We start from the raw sequence: 20,722 nt of genomic DNA, 5'->3' as shown, positions 1-20,722 counted from the left end.
CCTGCTGTTCCTCCTCCTCAGCTCCACACTCAACATAATAATCAAATGGCAAGAGCTGACATGGGACTGATATTTCACTCTTATCTTAGAGACAAGTAAAACAAAGCTCAGAGAGGGAGCACATTTGGGCCAAGGTCACACAATGAGCAGGGGTCAAAAATCCAGAGCTCCCAGTCTTTCCTGAGCAGCCACATTGCATCTGTCCCAGATCAACGCGTAATTGACAGCCGATGCCCCTGTGATGCGCTTGAAGATGGGATAGAAGACGGAAGAAAAGACTGGAACACGGAAGTGTGTTCTATCAAGTTCACGAGCGGGGAGAGCAAAAGCACCTTGGAAGGCTAGGGCTTTTTAGGCAGGTGAAAGGACTCTGTCCCTGGCGGAGCGGTTTTGAACCCTGCTCTTCAACTGTGAGACCTAGGGCAGGTTGTCTGATGTCTTAGGGTCTCAGGGGTCTCATCTCTGAAATGGGGATGCTAGTTTTGAACCCCAGGGTCAAGTTCATAGCTAGGGCTGCATAGATGGTAACCAATGGCAGGGCATGCACCTTCCCGGGCCCCCCTCCCCCCACGCACTCCCTCCCCCCGTCGCAGAAGCTGCCTCCTCACAGTGGCTGCAGCGCCGGAGGGGCTGGGGGCTGCCTACCTGGGGCCTGCTCGGTGGTGATGACTGTGGTGGTGATGATGGTGGACGTGGTGGTCTCCTGGCTCTCCTCTGAGGCTGACCCGGTCAGCTCGGTCTCCCCTTTGTCCATCACCGTCACGGGGCTTGCATCCTCGTGGGGAGCCTCTGGGGCCTCCTCGGGCACGGCCGGCGCCCCGGGGTCGGGGCTCCGGGGGAGCGTGTGGGCCACCAGCGGCTGCGAGGTGAAGGGGGCGATCTGCAGGGGCGCGGGGGTCGTGGGGACCGCGCCTTCCTTCCGCTCCAGCCAGAGGGGCTCCTCGGAGGACAGAGACAGCGGGCGGGTCTCCTCCCCTGCGGAGGCCATGGGGTCCTGGTCACCGGGTGGGCGGGGCTTCCCCGGGGCGATGGACAGAACTGGGCCCGGGGATGCCGGCTGGGACGCGGTCCTTTGCGTGGCCGCTGCGGGCGTGGCCTTCGGCCTCAGCTGCTTCCTGGCCGAGTTCACCTGCTTGAGCGAAGGCGGCTTCTTCCTGGCGGGGAAGGAGTGCCTGGTGCCCGGCTCCTCCGGAAGCGGAAGCAGCGTAGACACGGCCGCTGGGTCTTGAGGCGCGAAGGGGACGGTCCCTTCCAACTCCGGTTCGCGAAGCTCATCCCCAGACTGCACTGGATTCAGAGGGGCCGTGGTCACGCTCTCTTCGGGGTTCTCCTTGCTCAGACTGCTGCTCCCCAGGATTTCGGAGGGCAGAAGGTAAGTATCTGATTGGCCGGCATCTCCCTCCGGGGGCTCATCTTAGAAAGAGAACAGAGGCCAGTTAGCGTGGGGCCGGGGACTTTGAGTCCTCTACCCGGCCCACGCTGAGGGTGGCCCGTTTAAGATGGGACCCAAGGCTTGCCAGGACGCTGGCACATTTTGATCCGTAGATGTGGGGCTGCCACCTTTCTTTCCTTCCTTTTGCTGACTATGGAGACTTAGAGTGATCTGGGCCAGCCCCAGTTAAGCATTAGAGCTATAGAAATCGAGGACGCAGAATCTCATGGTCCTAATAAGAAAGCAGAAACAATCGTATTCAATGTGATAAATGCTTAGGAAGAGAGCAGCTCTGTGTGCCAAGAGGACAGAGAGGATAGGCCTCTAATCCAGTCTCTGGGTGGGACCACCATGTACAGTTGCGCAGGTTGCTCACTGCACAAGTTCATCCCAGTAAGAGGATGAAAGGGGCTGTAACCAACCCACAGTCTCTTCTCCAAGTTGTGTGCCCTGACTCAGGGCTGTATTGTCCCGGGACTGGGGAAGTTTGGATGTTTTTTGTTTATGTTTTGCTTATTTTTAACTAAATACTGTACAAGTGACCTTGTAAGAGCTGCAGGAAGATTTGAGGATCCAGAGTTATGAGGCAGAACAGAGGGGTGTGGGAAGACCCTGGAGGCCTGGCTGAGGTGGGTGGAAAAGAGGAACGAAGGAGAACAGAGGACAGAGTTGGGGGGTGTGATTAGAGAGAAGGCTGGGGAGCAAGGAGGTCAGGGTCAGGCTCTGGCGGGCCTTATACATCCTGCTCGTTCCTTGAGATTTATTTCTGTCTTGAAAGTAAAATCGCCTATAATTTTAAATAAGGGCTGGCCCAGGCCACTGTTTGGCAGAATCATGTCTGAAAGCAGCCTCATCATCTACTTCTTTGACATTCAGTTCTGCCAAATGGAAGCTGGCAAATGGCTTTACCTCTCTGAGCCTCAGTTTCCTGAGCTGTGACATGGGGCTGTTGTCCCCTGTCTCCTAGGGTGGTCATCGTTCAAGAGGGTGATGTAGGCAAAGCAGACATACACATTTGCACAAGTGGGCCCCTCACCCACAGTGAGCGCCTGGCATCGGCTGCTGTCATATAATCACCCCTCAGCAGGGGACCTGAGCAGTCAGAACACTCCAGATGAGGAGCTCAAGATAGAGAGGAATTACGTCCTGGGGGACAAAGGACTGATCGCTGTCCTTGTCAGTTTCCCCGCAGAAAGACACTCACTCAGCCACACGGTCTTGGGCCCTTCAGCACTGTCATTCAAACTGATCTCCCTCAGAAAGGTTCATTCGCTTTCATGGAGTCAGCAGTGGCAGTGGCTCAGTCTATCTAGACTGCAACAGTGCGATTGAAATCAACAAATATTCCTGTGGTATAACACTGATTACCAGCCGGTGGGCATTCCAGGCCTATGGGAACGCTGGGGCGGAAACAGACATCGGGGAGGAGAGGGTGTGCAGAGGAGCTGAGCACAGATCCAGGTCACTTATGCCAAGCAGGTTGTCTTGGTCCAAGGTGGGATGCATTGAGGCTTTGGGGTTAGACCTGGGTTCAGGTCCCACCTTTGACAGTTGCTAGCCGCATGGACCTGGGAAAGTCCAGTAAGCCTCTTTTATGTAACAGATCATGGGATCAGATCAGACATGGGGCTGCTGGAAAGCTGTAGCTTTTATGCTCACAGTCGCTTTTATCAGATGATTGGTACTGACCATCTTTGTAGATTGTCAAATGAGAAGGCTATGGGGCAGAAAGAAGAGAGGATGAGAGTTCAATACACCTGGCTCCCAAGACCCAGCTGTGGTTCGATGCACAGAGCTTGGATGCAGCCAAGAGCTTGGGGGACCTGCACGGTGGTCCTCTCCCGGCTGCCACTCCCCATCATAACTGGGTATGTTATGATGGGTAGGTTTCTTCTTCTCTCGGTGTGTCAGATGGACAGCTAGACTGGATGAAGTCTAAGGGTCCTTCCAGCTCTGACATCATTGATTTTTCAAACAATCAGGTGACTGATAAGTATGCTCAGGGCCTGTTGGTGATCTTGCTAAAAAGGACAAAGTGACAACCTCAGTCCTGACACGGGCTTGTGAGTTTTGTGGGGCTCTGTGGCTACATTAGTTTCTGCCAGTCTGTCCACAAAAATGTCCCCTTGATCACAAGGGAGTGGAGGAGAGACAGGAAGAAGAAGAGGGAGTGGGAGACAGAGATGTTAGGAAAACACGCTGTGTCAAAGGTGATAAAAGATTATAGATGATATAAAGCACGTTGATGTGCCTTGGCCATAACAACAGTGATATTTATAACATTGCCTCCTGATTGCTTTATTGAGTGCCGAATATGTGCCAATATTTAGCTGAATATTTGTTAAACACTTTGTATCCATTACTTCATTTAAGTCTTTCTCAACCTTATTAATTAGAAATCAGTATTCTTATTTTACAGATGGGCAGATGGAGGTTTGGGATATTCAATAACTTTCCAAGATCATAGAACAAAGCTGGGTTTCCTGCCTTGGTTTTCCTGATGGCACAGACCGTGCTGCTGCCTTTAAGAAATATGGGGCATATATATTTTAAGAACATGCAGTGCTGTCAGCTGCACCCCCCTTGTCTGCTTGAATCGGCCTCTCCCTGCTGCAACACCCTTCTCTCTAAACCCTTGTGTTGCATTTCTGCTAACTGGGATACAGCGTATTCCAACACCCCATAGATGATAGCCCCATCCCTCAGTGCATTCCTTGTTAAAATACAAATTGCTGGTCTCCCCTGCCAGACCCATCACATCTGGATCTTCTCTGAGCCCAGTGAGACCCAACACAGCTGGGGAAAGCAGAAGGAAACAGGAGAAAAATGATCCTATAATCAATTCCTGACTCCCAATCACTGCTCCCACCTCTGAGGTCCCCAGGAAAAAACTGGTGCCAATCTCAGCAGCGATAAAGCATTTTTGGAAGCAAATCCATGGGAATCAGTCAGTCTTTTCCCCACTGAACACCTGACTTCCAGGAAGAGTTGTATATTTGCTGTGTCAATTCACCTCCCTGCCCCCAGTGCCCCTTACCCCTCCGAGCTCACACGCGCTGGGTTCTGGCTGGCCGGCTGGCTCCAAACTGAAGGCCATGTTCAAGAGAGATGAGTACATATCTGTGATCTGAGTGTATGCAGCCCTGGAGATGCAGTGTTTGTTCTCAACTGGGACACAGGCCAAATGAGTGCCACATGAAACCATGTCCCAGTGGGAATTAGTCAAATTGGATTCCACGGCCTCAGAGATCCAGAGACTTCGCTTGCTCAAATAGGCTGGCTTTTCCCGGGGCTCCAGTGACCACCGAGTTATGTTAACTCCTCTTCCCCGAAGCATTTAACTTTTTCAATCCCCATAGTTACATTTGGCTGGTTCTCCCTTTAATGCGGGCATTCAGCGCCCCACTGGGATGCTGTCAATCAACTATTGAGTGAAGGTGCTGGGTGCTGACTCTCCCTGCCGGTTGACCCTCAGCGTGAGAGAGTCAGCGCTTTAGGACATGGTCCCTGTGTTCGAGAACTTCGGCAGGCGTAGCAACAGGTCCTCCTGCATAGCACAGGGAACTATATTCAATAACCTGAGGTAAACCATATGGAAAAGAACATGAGAAAGCATGCGGATAGCTGAATTGCTTTGCTGTACAGCAGAAATTAATACAACGTTGTGAATCAACTCTACTTCAATTTGAAAAAAAAAAAGTTAGGAAGGCAGACAAACAACGAAAACTCAACATGGGTACCAAACAGAAGAGACGGAGTTTTAATTACATCCGTATGCTGTTTTCCTCTCTTGAGACAGCGTGGAGCAATATCGAAGGCAACTGAGCGTTTGTTCTGCCTTCCAAGTTGGGAGAAACACCTCTCTCTCTCTTTACTAACGTTGATGGGGAGATGGAAGATTAGACTTGGAAGCATGCCATTAAAGTCGAAAAAGCACATGTTCGGAAGCCTTGAAGCTGATGATTTTTTGTCTTAAATGCCCAGCAGCAGTGGAATGGCCAAGAACGGCCTGGAATCTGAGCAACCGCGCATCATCACACAGGCACGAAAGGACAGACCGAGAAGCGGAGGAAACAGAAGCCGGATGACGCTTCTGCTGTAACGTTCCGTGAAAACAGCAAGATGGAAAGTTCTAGGTGTGGATGCAAACGACCAGACGCAAACAACTCAAGCAAATGGCGATGCAGAGTCTTTTTTTGACTCAGAGGAATGGCCCCCACGCGTGGTCCTGGCTGCCTCTGGGTGGTGGGACTTCTGGAGACGTGTTTGCTTCCTTCTACTTGTGGGCATTTTCCAAAATGTGCGTAATAAGTATTCAAAACTTCTAAAGAGAAAAAGAATTATGAAAAGAGGAGGGTTTAGATGCTGCCTTTAGCGCCTTGTGGTGGGGAGGAGGCGGGAAATCAGACACACGTTTGTAATCAGGGATGTGCTTTGTTCATTGAGTCACCGAACCCCATGGGATGCGGTCTCCTGGTGGGGATGTCATTGGGCTGTTCACAGTCGGTACTTTTAAGAGGAGGGCATGGCAGGTGGATCGATGGGTATGTTTGCTAAACGGCGGTACAAAAAATGCTAGTCACTCTTCTCTTCGACATTACTCATATCTGATTCAGTGGTGCGTGCTCGTACCTTCACTCTCCACGAGGACTTGCTTAGCTCACTCTGGTGGGTTTGCCTGGCCTCATCAAGGGACAAAACCCCAAACTAAATGTCACCTCCTGCAGATGGAACGTTTCCCAGAGTTTCTGGTCACGAGGTATCCAGAGGAAGGGCTGGAGGTCTAGAGAGGGAAAACGGACTGCCCAGGATCGCACCGCCTTTTTGTATCCATAACAAAATAATGAGAAGCCCACATCCCGCAGCTAGAGAGTAGCCCCTGCTCTCCACAGCTAGAGAAAGCACGGGCGTGGCAACGAAGACCCAGCGCAGCCAAAAAGAAAGAAAGAGTGTTTGAAACTTGGAAAAAACCACACCCCAGCGCATCAGGCAAAACCAGAAACAAGCCCAGGAACATTTGACTGCCCTGAAGAATGTCGGTTGATTCCATGCTTCCTATATCTGGGCTGGGCCGCAAGGGGCCATCCCGTGCGTTGCAGAATGTTGAGCATTATCCCTGGCCTCCACTTGCTGCAGGACAGTAGCACCCTTTCCCCAACCCCTGGGGACAGTCAAAAATGACCCAGACCTTGCCAAATGTCCCCTGGGTGGGTGGGTAGGGAGGTAGCCAAAGACCCTCTAGTTGGTGACCACTGGTATTGCCCTCAGAAGTGAATAGACTTCCCGCTTCGTTCCTGGAGTTGATATGCTTTGTTTCACTTACGTCGTTGACTTTTAGGGCAGAGAAGGTCTTAGGCTTATCCCTACTTTACACATAAGGACACTGACATGAATGAGGGCAGTGTTTCTTCCTCTCACTCACGTTTGATCATACATTCAGTGAGCACCTGCTGTGGTCCAGACACAGGCAACAGGGGCTGGCATGCAGAGGTCCACCCCAGAGGGCAAAGAGCCAGAGCTGATGGGTACAACCCGGAGAGGACCCGGCTCACCCAGCCCACTCAGGCCTGCAGGAACGAGGCCCCTGGGGGTGGATTCGTGGTTCTGATCACACCTGGATTGGAGAGGAGTTTCTGGGACAGAAGGGGCAGAGACAGATAGAGGGGGTGGGCTTGGGTTTCATCTCGTGCTTCACTGGCCGCCTTTCACCTACACCCGGGCGAACAATACTGATGTTCAGGCTGTGATCAACACCCTGTGAAGTGCCTTCCCAGCTGTGATCTCATTCCAGCCTCCAAACAACTCTGTGAGTTTGGTGTTTTGTTTTTTTCCCATTTTATAGATGAAAAAAAAAAGTCAAGGCTCAGAAAGAGGAAGTGACCTGTCCAAGATGATTAGAGCAAATTGAGGATAGGATTAGATACTTTCTGACCTTGTTCCTGGTGTCCTTTCCTCTTTCCCACATCTGCAAATATTTTTTCCCCTATAAAATAGTTTATTTGCAAAATGCAGGAATACTTGAAAGGTATGAAGTCAGAAGTGTCCGCCTTGTACCACCCTGACTCATCCACCAGTCCTGCCTTCCAGAGGGAACCCCTGTTAATGGGATCTTGCTTAACCTCCAAATAAAATGTATTGACGTAAAAATAGTAAAGTATGTTACCTTAGAATGTGGGGCGGCACACAGGAGTGCGGGCTTGGGGTCAGAATCACTGGGGTTCCAGACTTAGCCTGCAGCTAACTGCCCACGAGACCCTGGACAGCCCCTCCCTTCTCTGGGCCTCCCCTTTCTCATCTGTAAGATGGGGTCACACAGTCTTATCTCTTAGGGTCGTGGGAAAGTACAATGAAACCACGAGTGTACAGGACAGCTCACGCAGCAGCCGTCAACTCTCATGAGCTCTTTCATTGCTTTCTATTGATCTGAATATTCACCGGATTATGACATTGTGTATACTGCTCTGTCACTAAGAAATGCATTTTGAAACATTTTAGTCATTCAGAAAGAGTTCAAGGCTAAGCCAGCAAATACCCATGTGTGTATACCTTTAGCTTAAGAAACAGAATGCTCACCAGTACAGTCAAAGCCTTTGTGTGTTCCTCCCTACCATCTTTCTCCACCTCCTGGGAGTAACTTCTGTCCTGAATTTGGCCTTCAGCATTCTCATTTATTATGTGCATTACCTGTATTTAATATTAGCAGTCATTGTGAGCATTTATTATACATGTCAATACCTCTGAACACTGTATGGCACTGTGCAAACTTTCTGCATGAACCCTCCTGAAGCTTGCTCCTTTTTTTCTTTCCTTGCCCTTTCTCTTATTCGACACTTTGGGATTCATCTACATTGATTAGTGTGGTTTGGATGGATTCCTTTTCACTGCTGCATACTACTCCATCATGCTGGTGTTCCACCACCATTTTTTTCACTTAAAGTCCATCGTGGCTATCTTTCTGTCAGCACCTATGCAGCCATCTCATTCTTTTTTAATGGCCACATTAAAATATGGGCTTCCCTGGTGGTATAAACACTTACATGGTTGAACCAGGCTCTTGATTAACATTCAGGTTGTTGGCGTTCTCTACCCTGTCATCCCAAATAACACAGCAGTAGAGATGTACCTTTGGTGAGCATGTCCAAGTAATTCTTCAGGAGTGTGTCCCTGACGTTGCACTCCTTGGCCAAAAGATTTACGTATGTAAAACGTTGGCACTGAAAAGGCACCTTCCAAAAAGACATGAACCTGTTTATTTACCCTGCCGCCAACTCTACACAAGACTGCTACTGCCCTCCAGGCTCTGTCTATGCATAACTTCCAATGACTTTTTAAAAAAATTTAAATTTATTTATTTATCATTGACTGTGCCGGGTCTTCATTGCTGTGCACAGAGGGATGGGAAATAGATGGGGAAACAGTGGAAACAGTGTCAGACTTTATTTTTTTGGGCTCCAAAATCACTGCAGATGGTAATTGCAGCCATGAAATTAAAAGACGCTTACTCCTTGGAAGGAAAGTTATGACCAACCTAGATAGCATATTCAAAAGCAGAGACATTACTTTGCCAACAAAGGTCCGGCTAGTCAAGGCTATGGTTTTTCCAGTGGTCATGTATGGATGTGAGAGTTGGACTGTGAAGAAGGCTGAGCGCTGAAGAATTGATGCTTTTGAACTGTGGTGTTGGAGAAGACTCTTGAGAGTCCCTTGGACTGCAAGGAGATCCAACCAGTCCATTCTGAAGGAGATCAACCCTGGGAATTCTTTGGAAGGAATGACGCTAAAGCTGAAACTCCAGTACTTTGGCCACCTCACGCGAAGAGTTGATTCATTGGAAAAGACTCTGATGCTGGGAGGGATTGGGGGCAGGAGGAGGAGGGGACGACAGAGGATAAGATGGCTGGATGGCATCACTGACTCGATGGGCGTGAGTCTGAGTGAACTCTGGGAGTTGGTGATGGACAGGGAGGCCTGGCGTGCTGCGATTCATGGGGTCGCAAAGAGTCGGACACGACTGAGCGACTGGACTGGGCTGGACTGGACTGTGCCGGGTCTTCATCGCTGTGCACAGACTTTATCTAGTTGTGGTGAACAGGGCTCCTCTTTAGTTGCACTGCGTGGACTTCAAATTGTGGTGGCTCCTCTTGCTGTGGAGCACAGGCTCTAGGCACGTGGGCTTTAGCAGCTGTAGCGTGGGCGCATCTGGAGTTGTGGTACTCAGGCTTAGTTGCCCCGTGGCATGTGGAATCTTCCCAGACCAGAGATCAAACCGGTGTCCCCTGCATTGACAGGTGGATCCTTAACCACTGGACCAGCAGGGAAGTCCTTGCAGTTGACTTTTAACTCAACCATCTGAGCTGGAATCTGGGGCAGATGGATCCAGGCACGGTGCGTTTCTAGAATACCACCTTCCAAGGTGATTCTGAGGTGCTCTCTCGCTTTCTCTAGTTGGTGCTGAAGCTGTGTCCAGGTTTGGTCCTGACCTGTTGCCTGCACCATCAGACTTTTATTCCAGAGCATCCAGGAAGCCCACCTTCCACGGGTGCTACGGAAGCCCGCCCCACCACAGCCAGACTTCATGTCACAGATCAGGCTGGGGATCGGTGGCTCAGGAAGGCTAGGGATGCTGTGGATGCTGGGGCATGAGAGCAACAGATGTCCTGTCTGAACAGCAGTAGATTTCCAGGTAGATGAGGTGCTTAGTCAGGTCTCAGAATAGAAGGACAGCTATGGTCACGACACCCACTGGGATGGTACAGAGTATTCACAGTACAAAGTATTATTTCTATTAGCAAAAATGTGCAAACAATTGACCTGCCTGTCTCTAGGGGGCAAGTTAAATGATTACAGAAACGCAGTGGAATACAGGCAAGGTTCAAAGAGATGAGATGATGTCATTGGTGAATTATGTGGTGAGTAACCTGGCAAGAACATTCAGAATTACATCTCCCCTTTGACTCAGCAAGCCCACTTCTGGGAATTTATCCTGCAGACACAGGTCTGCCCACATGCAAAATGACGCACACACAAGGTTAAGCAATGCAGCACTGTCTGTTGTAGCAAAAGACTTGGAGACAAACCAAGTATCCATCTGTAAGGTTAAATCAATGACAGAACATCCGGACAGAATGCCGTACAGCTGCAAGGAAAGGCTGGCGAGACTGTCTATGGCCCACAGGGGAGGGAAGGCGAAAGTCTGTGCCGGGTTAAAGAGCAAAGTGCACAACAGTGTGAGGAGTCTGTTGCTTTTTGTGTAAAAAGGGGGGAGAGGAAATAAAGCTAGATATGTTGGCATTGGTTAATATGTGCATAAAGAAGCTTTGAGGGAGTGGGAGGGAAGTTCACGAAGGAGGAGATATATGTATATTTATAGCTGATTCACATTGTACAGTAGAAACCAATACAACATTGTAAAGCAATTATCCTCCAATTTAAAAAGTGAAATAATCATAAAAAGAAACTTTGAAAGTGGTTATGGGGAGGTGGGGCATTGGAAATTGGGAGGATGACCAGAAAGAGTGGGAAGGAGAATTTCCACTGTGTACCTTTACATTGACACATATATATGTATCTATGCATATGTATATATACATTTATAGCTGTATGTCCTACTCAACAACTATGTAACTAATTCAAAAATAGCATGAAGAATGGCAGAGCTATGTGCCAAGGCAATTCAGTATGAGCTGAAAAAAAATCAAGGTAGAGTAGTGGGTATACGAGCTCTCATGGGAATAAAGGGAATACATTTGAGCAAAGTATTGGAAACTGCCTTAGCAGAGCAGGAGTGAGGCTTGCAGTGGAAGAGGGAAACACTTTTTACTGCAACTGTTAAATAGTTTGATTAATTTGTAATGTGCATGCTATAACCAGACATGAAGTTGCTAACATCCATTGGATCATCTGCCTCTTGAGAAATCTGTATGCAGGTCAGAAAACAACAGGTAGAACTGGACATGGAGCAACAGACTGGTTCCAAATAGGGAAAGGAGTACGTCAAGGCTGTATATTGTCACCCTGCTTATTTAACTTATATGCAGAGTACATCATGAGAAATGCTGGGCTGGAGGAAGCACAAGCTGGAATCAAGATTGCCGGGAGAAATATCAATAACATCAGATATGCAGATGACACCACCCTTATGGCAGAAAGCGAAGAAGAACTAAAGAGCCTCTTGATGAAAGTGAAAGAGGAGAGTGAAAAAGTTGGGTTAAAACTCAACATCCAGAAAACTAAGATAATGGCATCTCGTCCCATCAGTTTATGGCAAATAGATGGGGAAACAGTGGAAACAATGACAGACTTTATTTCTTTGGGCTCCAAAATCACTGCAGATGGTGACTGCAGCCATAAAATTAAATGATGCTTACTCCTTGGAAGAAAAGTTGTGACCAACCTAGACAGCATATTAAAAGCAGACATTACAAAAGTCCATCTAGTCAAAGCTATGGTTTTTCCAGTGGTCATGTATGGATGTGAGAGTTGGACTATGAAGAAAGCTGAGCACCAAAGAACTGATGTTTTTGAACTGCGGTGTTGGAGAAGACTCTTGAGAGTCCCTTGGACTGCAAGGAAATCCAACCAGTCCATCCTAAAGGAAATCAGTCCTGGGTGTTTGTTAGAAGGACTGATGCTGAAGCTGAAATTCCAATACTTTGGCTACCTGATGCGAAGAACTGACTCATTGGAAAAGACCCTGATGCTGGGAAAGATTGAAGGTGGGAGGAGAAGGGGATGACAGAGGATGAAATGGTTGGATGGCATCACTGACTCAATGGACATGAGTCTGAGTAAACTCTGGGAGTTGGCGATGGACAGGGAGGCCTGGCGTGCTGCAGTCCATGGGATTGCAAAGAGTCTGACGCAGCTGAGCGACTGAACTGAACTGACCTGAATAATTAGTAATAGTAGTGAACTCCCTGAGGTTTGCCATCCCAGTTTCAAAGGAGAGCAGAGAACAAACCCCAGCCTTTCTTCAGGTTTCAGACAGTTCTCACCTTTCCACAGGCAGTGGGGAAATGTGCCTCACTCCAGCAGGGAATGATCCACTTCTCCATCCCCAGCCCCCTTCCACAGAGTGGAGGGACCATCTGATTGGAGGTGTAAGGGAGGGAGGTTCTCGGGATGTCTGATATCCACAGCATCCCGTATCCAGGGCAACGTTGCTGAACCAAAAAGCCAGCAGTGTGGCTCCCCCTCTTTCCCTCTGTCTTTCCAGACTTCTCTCCTTGGGCCTGGGTACCCAAATCAAAGTCATCTGAGAAGGGCAGGGCGTAGGCGCCCACCTGTGGTCTTCAGCCCAGCTTCACTGGTCATCAGACTGGTCCCATCTGGCTCCTGGTGCCCGCTTTCCCGCACTTGGTTAAACCAGAGGAGAGGGCCACTGAAGGGAGTGACAAGCCAATCAGTCGGTGCAGTCCCCAACTCTGCACCAACTAATCATAGAGTCCAGAGTCTCAGGAGAAACTTCTCCCGGTCTCATGACTTGCTTATTGTATCTTCACCTGGCACTTCACACTTGTCAAGGGAGTATGGAATTTGCAGTTTTATCACGTGGCCGGTGGAGGGCTTATACTTTTGTCAAGACAGATGGGAATCTTCATACAGATAGAGCTTTGCGAGGCATTTAACAGGTGCTTAGGACATAATGAAGTCCCCTTCTAATCCAGAAATTCTAGAATTCTGAATGTGGTCATGCCTGGGTGGCGGGGAGCAGGGTGTGGGCATCACTCACACAGGATCAAGTGCCCAGGCCTCATTGTGGTACAAGCTACTCTGGTCCAGTTCTCAGCTCTCACAGAGCCATTGCTCTGACTTCCTTTTTAAAAATCTCTATTTCTTCTCTGATCTCTATTATTTCTTTCCTTCTGCTGAGTTTGGGTTTTGTTCCTTCTTTTTCTGGTTTGTTTAGGTGGCAGCTTAGGTTGTTCACTTGAGATTTTTCTTGTGTTTTTTGTTGTTGTTGTTGTTTTTTGTTTTTTTTTGAGGAAGGTCTGCATCACTCTGAATTCCCCTCCGAGAACTGCTTTTGCTGCATCCCGTAGATTTTGTATGGTTGCACTTTCAATGTCATTTGTCTCAAGGCATCTTTAAATTTCCATTTCAATTTTCTCATTGACCCATTGGTGTTTTTAGTAACTTCCTTCCCTTTCAACCAATTTTCTCTTCAAGACTGAAATGGACAGACTTCTATTGCACATTCTCTTTCCACCTGTCGATGGGCTAACTGACAGGGAAATGAACCCAGAAAAAGCGAGCAGACTGGGATCATGGATTGACCATTCATGATCCAACGCTTCCATTGTGGGGGCACAGAAAGGCCCAGGACCCCACAAAGAGGAGAGGCAGGAAAAGCCCTCAGCATGGGATTGGCTGGCATAACCCAGATCATCTAGCCATCCTCTCCACCAGGCTCAGACATTCATCACTCTGAAAAAAAAATCATCAAAGGAGATTATTTCTGGGAGCACCACGTCGTCGCAGACAGAGCATGGGAAACATTCAGGGCAGGCCAGACGCCGTGGGCGGTCAAGGCGCCAGGGTTCCTTTCTACACAGTCCAGTGGGGGAGCCGGATAAACCCAGCTTTTCATTTTCACAAAGCACCGAGGAACCCGAGTGCCACCATGACAGGAGATGAGACAGCAAGCTGTATCTTACAGAGGTATTTTTAGCTGTCTTGTTATTCCTACAACATGGTTATGAAAACCCCGTTTCTCTTCTGGACTTGACCTCATAAGTCCAGCCCATTCCACCCACAGCAGGTCAGGAAGATCTTTCCAGACTACCCCCTTGCAGTGGCAGGTGTCTCTCCTGGATTTTTCTGCCGTTCCCTTAACTCCTAACAGTACCAAAGAGATACTCTTCGATTTTCTCACCTTATCTTGATTCCTTCCAAAAAGATAAGCCGCCACATAAATCAGGCTCTCCTATTTGGCTGGCATCTTCCCCGTTCTTCCTCACTAGGAGCAAGTTTCCCGAGGACAGCAATCAGGTCTGCTCCATTCATCACTGTCATCCTGGAACCTCTTCCATGACAATGAGCCTGATACACAGGCAGCCTCGCATCAAAATCTAGTTAATGAATCATGGTCACGCCTGCAGCACTGTTGAGAATAAGACTTGGGGTCTTAGATCAAGTCCACCTCTTTAAGTGAGGGATTACAGACCAGCAGACTGTTAGCACTACTGGCCCCCATGAAGGGAAATCCTGAGGGCTTCCCAGGTAGCTCAGGGGTAAAAAATCCACCTGCCAGTGCAGGGGACATGGATCCTTTGGGTCGGGAAGATCCCCTGGAGGAAGAAATGGCAACCCACTCCAGTATTCTTGTCTGGAAAATCTCTTGGACAGAGGAGCCTGGCAGGCTTCTCTCCAGGGGGTTGCAAAGAGTTGAATGTGACTGAGCACACACCCAAATGGAAGTCCTTAGTAGACAAAGATGTTTTGGTTTAAGGTTTTGAGGCTGGGAAGCTGTTCTCGGTGAACGTACATACCTACTCGTTCTGATTACAAAGCAGAATTTCATCACATTGCAAGCAGGGAGCAGGAAGGCAGCCCATTCCCATTTAGCAGTGGGAGGGCAAATAGAAACCCAAATCATGAATTTGTTTGACAGTCTCTTCATTTCCCTGGCACTGCTCAATATGCCATAGTCATATGGCTGGAGGGGAAATTTTGGTGTGGTGTAGATATCACCTGAAAAAAAAAAAATCAACCCTGAATATTCACTGGCAGGACTGATGCTGAAGCTGAAGCTCCAATACTTTGGCCACCGAAAGCGAAGAGCCAACTCACTGGAAAAGACCCTGATGCTGGGAAAGCTTGAAGGCAGGAGAAGGGGATGACAGAGGATGAGATGGTTGGATGGCATCAGTGACTCAATGGACATGAGTTTGCGCAAACTCCAGGAGATAGTGAAAGACAGGGAAGCCTGGCATGCTGCAGTCCATGGCGTGACAGAGTCGGACACGACTGAGCGACCGAACAACAACAAACATATCACTGCAAAGAGCACCCCAGCTGTACCTGTGAGCAGACCCTCTGACTCACCCCCATTCCCCCTGACGCCCCCCCACCGCCAAGTCTGCAGCAGAAATTCAGGGGGCTACAGGGGACTTGGAGCAGGTGTTAAAAGGACAAGCTTGTACAGGCAAGAAAAGACTCAGTGTTTCCGCTGCAAGAGTAATTATCCGATAATTGTCCTCTGTGATCTGGCATCTCCCCCACGAATGGGCCTCCTTTGTAATTCGTGTTGGGTTCAGAAAGCCTTGGACGTTCTTTTATGTCCAGTTACATCTCATCAGAGCAATGCCGGGGGTGCATCCATCTTCCCCGTGAATGAGCCCACATAGCTGCTGGCATGGGGGTGTGAACCTGCCTTTGTGCCTTCAACAATCTGATTAACTGTGGGTGACATCAGTACCAAGTGATTAGCATCTAAACACTCCTCTCCTTCCCACCTCCATCACCACCCACCCCCGTCCCCAACCCCGGCTCCATTCACATCTCATGGGGCTGCGACATTGTGATTTCTTGCCGGTAGCGAGGGGGAGAGGAACTCAGTGTGATTTATTTGTGTGCAGGAAACTCAGTGAGTCATTGAGAGCGGGTTGGGAGACAGACACGCAAGACAGCTCTGAGAGGAAACCCTTGGTGGGACATCTGTCTAGATCCAGTTACCTATATAGTCGCATAGACAGATACCAGACTTGGGAATGGACCCAGATGGTCCTGAGTGAGTTCAAGACACATCAGGAAGCTTCCAATTTCCCTTCACCTGATTGCTCAGGTTCACAGACGAGAATAAAGAGCAGATTGCCATCCGGGGATGCTTCTATGACAGGCTCAGAGAAGAGAAGACCAGGGACTCGGGAGACCTGGGTTTGGGTACTGGTTTCACCACCAATTTCCCATCTGCCTTAGGCAAATTCTCCCTCTCAAAACCTAGCTCCTTGCTCTGTAAATTCAAGAGAGTCATCTTTGCCTGGTCAACCTCAGAGGAACAAAACCGTGACAATGGGAGGGGTGGGGAGTGCTGTGTAAGATTAGCGTTACAACTGTGAGGCTTAGTTTGTTTCATTAAAAAGCTGAAGGCAGGCCTTTCTGCAGACAGAATGTGAACAGCAGTGACTTTACTGGCTGGAGAGAAACAGAGCATTTCTTGGCTTTATGTGCAACACTGAAATGCTCCCCGCCCCCCATTTCCTGAAATGTAGCTATTGTTATCTTCATTTTAATGATGGGGAAACACAAGTAAGTGGTAAAGAGCTAGGATCTGAACTGGGGCCATCGGACCCTCAAACCTATATTTGTTCTGTGTCCCTCCTCCAGTTGATCCCTGACCCTGGCCTGGCAGCTTCCAGAGCGAATGTCAAGTGTTACCCACTACTGACAAATTTCAGAAGACCCGCTCCAGCTGAGAGGTCCCCAGAGATGGTGGAGGACGCTGACCGTGTAGCAGAACGCTGGTTGCTCCTCCAAAGGCCCAAACTACAGAGGAAAGTGGAAGAATAGCTTCTGCAAAGGTAAAACCTCAACAGGTAGGGGAGGCGGCCCCAAACCCCCATTTTACAGGCAGGTAGACTGATGCTCATGGCATCTGGTCCCATCACTTCATGGCAAATAGACGGAGAAACAATGGAAACAGTGAGAGACTTTATTTTGGGGGGCTCCAAAAATCACTGCAGATGGTGACTGCAGCCATGGAATTAAAAGACGCTTGCTCCTTGGAAGAAAAGTTATGACCAACATAGACCACATATTAAAAACCAGAGACATTACTTTGCCAACAAAGGTCTGTCTAGTCAAAGCTATGGTTTTTCCAGTAATCATGTATGGATGTGAGAGTTGGACTGTAAAGAAGGCTGAGTGCCAAAGAATTGATGCTTTTTGAACTCTGGTGTTGGAGAAGACTCTTCTCTTGGACTGCAAGGAGATCCAACCAGTCCATCCTAAAGGAGATCATTCCTGAATATTTCACTGGAAGGACTGATGCTGAAACTGAAACTCCAATACTTTAGTCACCTGATGCAAAGAACTGACTCATTGGAAAAGACCCTGATGCTGGGAAAGATTGAAGGCAGGAGGAGAAGGGGATGACAGAGGATGAGATAGTTGGGTAGCATCACTGACTCAATGGACATGAGTTTGAGTAAACTCCAGGAGTTGGTGATGGACAGGGAGGCCTGGTGTGCTGCAGTCCACGGGGTCGTAAAGAGTCGGACAGGACTGAGCAATTGAACTGAACTGAACTGAAACCGAGGCTTATGGTACAAAGGAAAAGGCAGATTCGGAAGGTGAGGATGCCTTGTTAACTCACCCTACGGCCTTTGGTAAGCCCACTCTCATCTCTGGGCCTCAATTTTATCCTCTGTTTGATGGAATCATCTCTTCAAATAAAACCTTAAGACGGATGACAGTGTATGATGTAAAGAGTTAACTCAGCCAGTCTTGGCCATCCCTACCCTGCAGAACCCTTGCCCCTGGCTCCTGGGGTGTAACTTTTAGGCCTGGAGGAAGAAACTGTTTCTACTTACCTTGCATGTCTCCCCTGCTCTCTTTCAGATGACTTTGTCCATGCCAGCTCCACACCTGCTAACGTCTAGGTCAATTTCAACAGGGACTTAGGCAGAAATTAAAAGCAGAGATGTCATTTGCCAACAAAAGTCAGTATAGTCAAAGCTATGGTTTTTCTAGTAGTCATGTATGGATATGAGAATTGGACCATAAAGAAGGCTGAGTGCTGAAGAATTGATGCTTTCGAACTGCGGTTCTGGAGAAGACTCTTCCAAGTCCCCTGGACTTCAAGGAGATCCAACCAGTCCATCCTACAGGAAATCAACCTTGAACTTCCAGTGAATTCATTGGAAGGGCTGATGCTGAAGCTGAAGCTCCAGTACTTTGGCCACCTGATGCGAAGGGCCAACCCCTGATGCTGTGAAAGATGGAGGGCAGGAGGAGAAGCAGGTGACAGAGGATGAGATAGTTGGATGGCATCACTGACTCAATGGACATGAATTTGAGCAAACTCCAGGGGACAGTGAAGGACAGGGAAGCCTGGTGCACTGTAGTCCGTGGCGTCATCAAGAGTTGGACACGACTTAGCGACTGAACGACAACAACAACAGTCCCATTCCATTCTGTCTGGTCGTGTGCTATACATTCTGTCTCATTCCATCCCCTCCCAGCTCATTCGTCCCCTCCCACCCTACAGCCTCCCATCCCCTTCCATTCTATCCCATGTGTAGGTCGGGGGAACACAGGAATGCATGACACAGCGTTTCTACCCACAGCCTCACTCAGGTCAAGGTTCTCACCAGGCATAGATGAGCTCAGCTCATCCCGGGGAGAGGGGTTGGCACCATCTGATGCCAAGCCCCAGGCTCCTCCATTCTCTAACCCCTAGGCCTTGATGTCTGCCTCCTGGAGTCCGGCCAGCCTCTGCCCAGAGCCTAATGAGCTCTTGCAGCCAAGAAGAACACTGCCTCGGGTGTGCAGGGGCCCAGGGCTCAGCCAGCACACACAGCTGCCCTTCACTCCCAGGCCCGCCCACTGGGCAAGGTGGTGGGCACGGGGCTCCAAGAAAGCTCCGAGGTCAGGGGGGGCGGATTTGATGGTCTTCAGAGTGGCCATTGTTGGCCCCCGAGGCTGGCAGGGACTACACAGAGGGCCTCAGTGCCCTGGCGCCCACCTGGCCCCCTTCATGGGCACTGTGCCTGCCCGCACTGGCGCCAGGCCATCTCCCTGGGCTGGGGGTGGGGTGGTGGTGGGGGGAAGGATGTCTTCATTCACTTGGCAGCCGACTCTGCGAAGGTTGGCTCAGCACATGTGGACTTATGACACGGAGAAAGAGAGAGGGCTGAAGGAGGAAAGGTGCTCGGCCCTCTTGTTCAGGAACAATAACCGCAGCTTCATTCATTTTTACAACAGCCACCACTTTGGAACTTTCTGAGGTGCAGCATTTTATACGCACTGTCATTTAATCCTCACCACTGCTCTGCAGCAATGGAACTGTCAGTCTCCCCATTTTGCTGATGGGAAAACTGAGGCTCAGAGAGGGAAATTTACTCACCCATGAACACACTGGGAGAGGGTGGTAGAGCAAGCACTCAAAACCAGGCATGTTTGACCTATAGGCCCCTTAACTTCTAGCTCTTGCATTTTAGGGCCTATTGAAAACATTCTAGGTCCATTATCTGACTTAATTTTCACAGTAGCCATTTGTCCCTTCATCCATACCCTCATACCGTCCTTCAGCAAACTCACCAAGATCTCACTGGGTGCCCAGCACTGTGCTCAGAGATGTGGAAGGAGGAATATAAGACAAAAGAAGTCTCTGTTCTCAGAGCAGGTGGAAATGAAAGGGGAGGCACCTAACTCCAGATCCCTGCTTTTCCTCCGGGTCACCCACACCCTTACTTCTGCCTGGACAGTGTAGGTTTTCCATTTGTCATGAGATAACCAGACGGAGCCTTGCCAGGGAGTAAGAACATCGGGTGAGAACTCGAGTCTCCTGTGTCCAACACCCAAAGATGGTCATGCAGACTGTGCTTAAGAGTCTCTCGGTCCCAAACATACATTTTCATCCTTTTCATAAACCTTACTTGAAATGTAACAAAGGCAGAGAAAAGTCTACTCAAGTCTTTCTTAAAAGTCTACTCAAAAGTCTTTCCCAAGCTGGACACACCTGCACAGCTAGCAAACAGATCAGGAAGCAAAACGCTGCCAGCACACTGCATCTGCTGGTAACACCTCACTCCAAGGGAACCCCAGTTTTGCCTTCTGAGATTTGTTTTGGCTGTTTATAAAGTCATTGGGTAATTAGGCACTGTGATCTCTTTTGTATCCAACTTCTTTCATGCTCTTTTCTGTGTCTGACTTCTTTCACTCATTATGTTTGTGAGATTTATGCACGTGATTGCATGTAATGGTAGGTCATCCCTTTTATATTGCTGCATAGTATTCCATTTGTGACTATATCATATATTATCCATTCTGGACATCTGAGTTGCTTCCCGCATTTGGCTGTTATGAGTAGTACAACCATGAACATTGTATTATGTGTTTGTTTTATTTTGGTGCACGTGTGTGTTCATTACTGCCGGGATATTCCCAATGGAATGCTGGTAGCACAGAGTAGCATGTTCATCTCTAGGAGACACTGCCAAAGGTTTAGTCCAAAGCTTCCAACTTTGATGAAAAAATCATCCAGCTGCTTTCCTATGATGCAGTAAACTAGCAGACCAACAGAAACCTAATGTTGTTTATAGAAATACTAATAATGACTATTTTTAT

The 20,722-nt window shown here is 48.8% G+C and overlaps 1 protein-coding gene and 1 long non-coding RNA gene across 6 annotated transcripts in view; one reads left to right on the top strand and one right to left on the bottom strand.

The window, feature by feature from the left end:
• Positions 1-20,722, bottom strand: part of SEZ6L (seizure related 6 homolog like) — a 192,716-nt gene that overhangs the window by 68,811 nt on the left and 103,183 nt on the right. For all 4 annotated transcript variants that reach the window (XM_086346044.1, XM_086346041.1, XM_086346042.1 and 1 more), the window contains exon 2: positions 646-1,413. In XM_086346044.1, coding sequence (XP_086202170.1) covers positions 646-1,413 — 768 coding nt within the window. The remainder of the gene's footprint in view (positions 1-645; positions 1,414-20,722) is intronic.
• LOC147355681 (uncharacterized) lies at positions 1,191-20,484 on the top strand. Of its 2 annotated transcripts, XR_015144029.1 has the most exons (3): positions 1,277-1,372; positions 16,760-16,953; positions 17,993-20,484. It is a non-coding gene; the product is annotated as an uncharacterized LOC147355681 (long non-coding RNA). The 2 variants fall into 2 exon arrangements; XR_015144030.1 differs by lacking the exons at positions 16,760-16,953; positions 17,993-20,484 and adding an exon at positions 5,420-6,725 and having other exon boundaries at positions 1,191-1,372.

This window comes from Bos grunniens, chromosome 17 (assembly GCF_055505025.1).
Source record: "Bos grunniens cultivar Pamir isolate PY7600 chromosome 17, Bosgru_T2T1.0, whole genome shotgun sequence".
In the NCBI taxonomy this organism is placed as follows: Eukaryota; Metazoa; Chordata; class Mammalia; order Artiodactyla; family Bovidae; genus Bos; species Bos grunniens.
The sequence above is the reverse complement of the archived record's forward strand: the minus strand, read 5'-3'. Positions and strand labels throughout refer to the sequence as shown.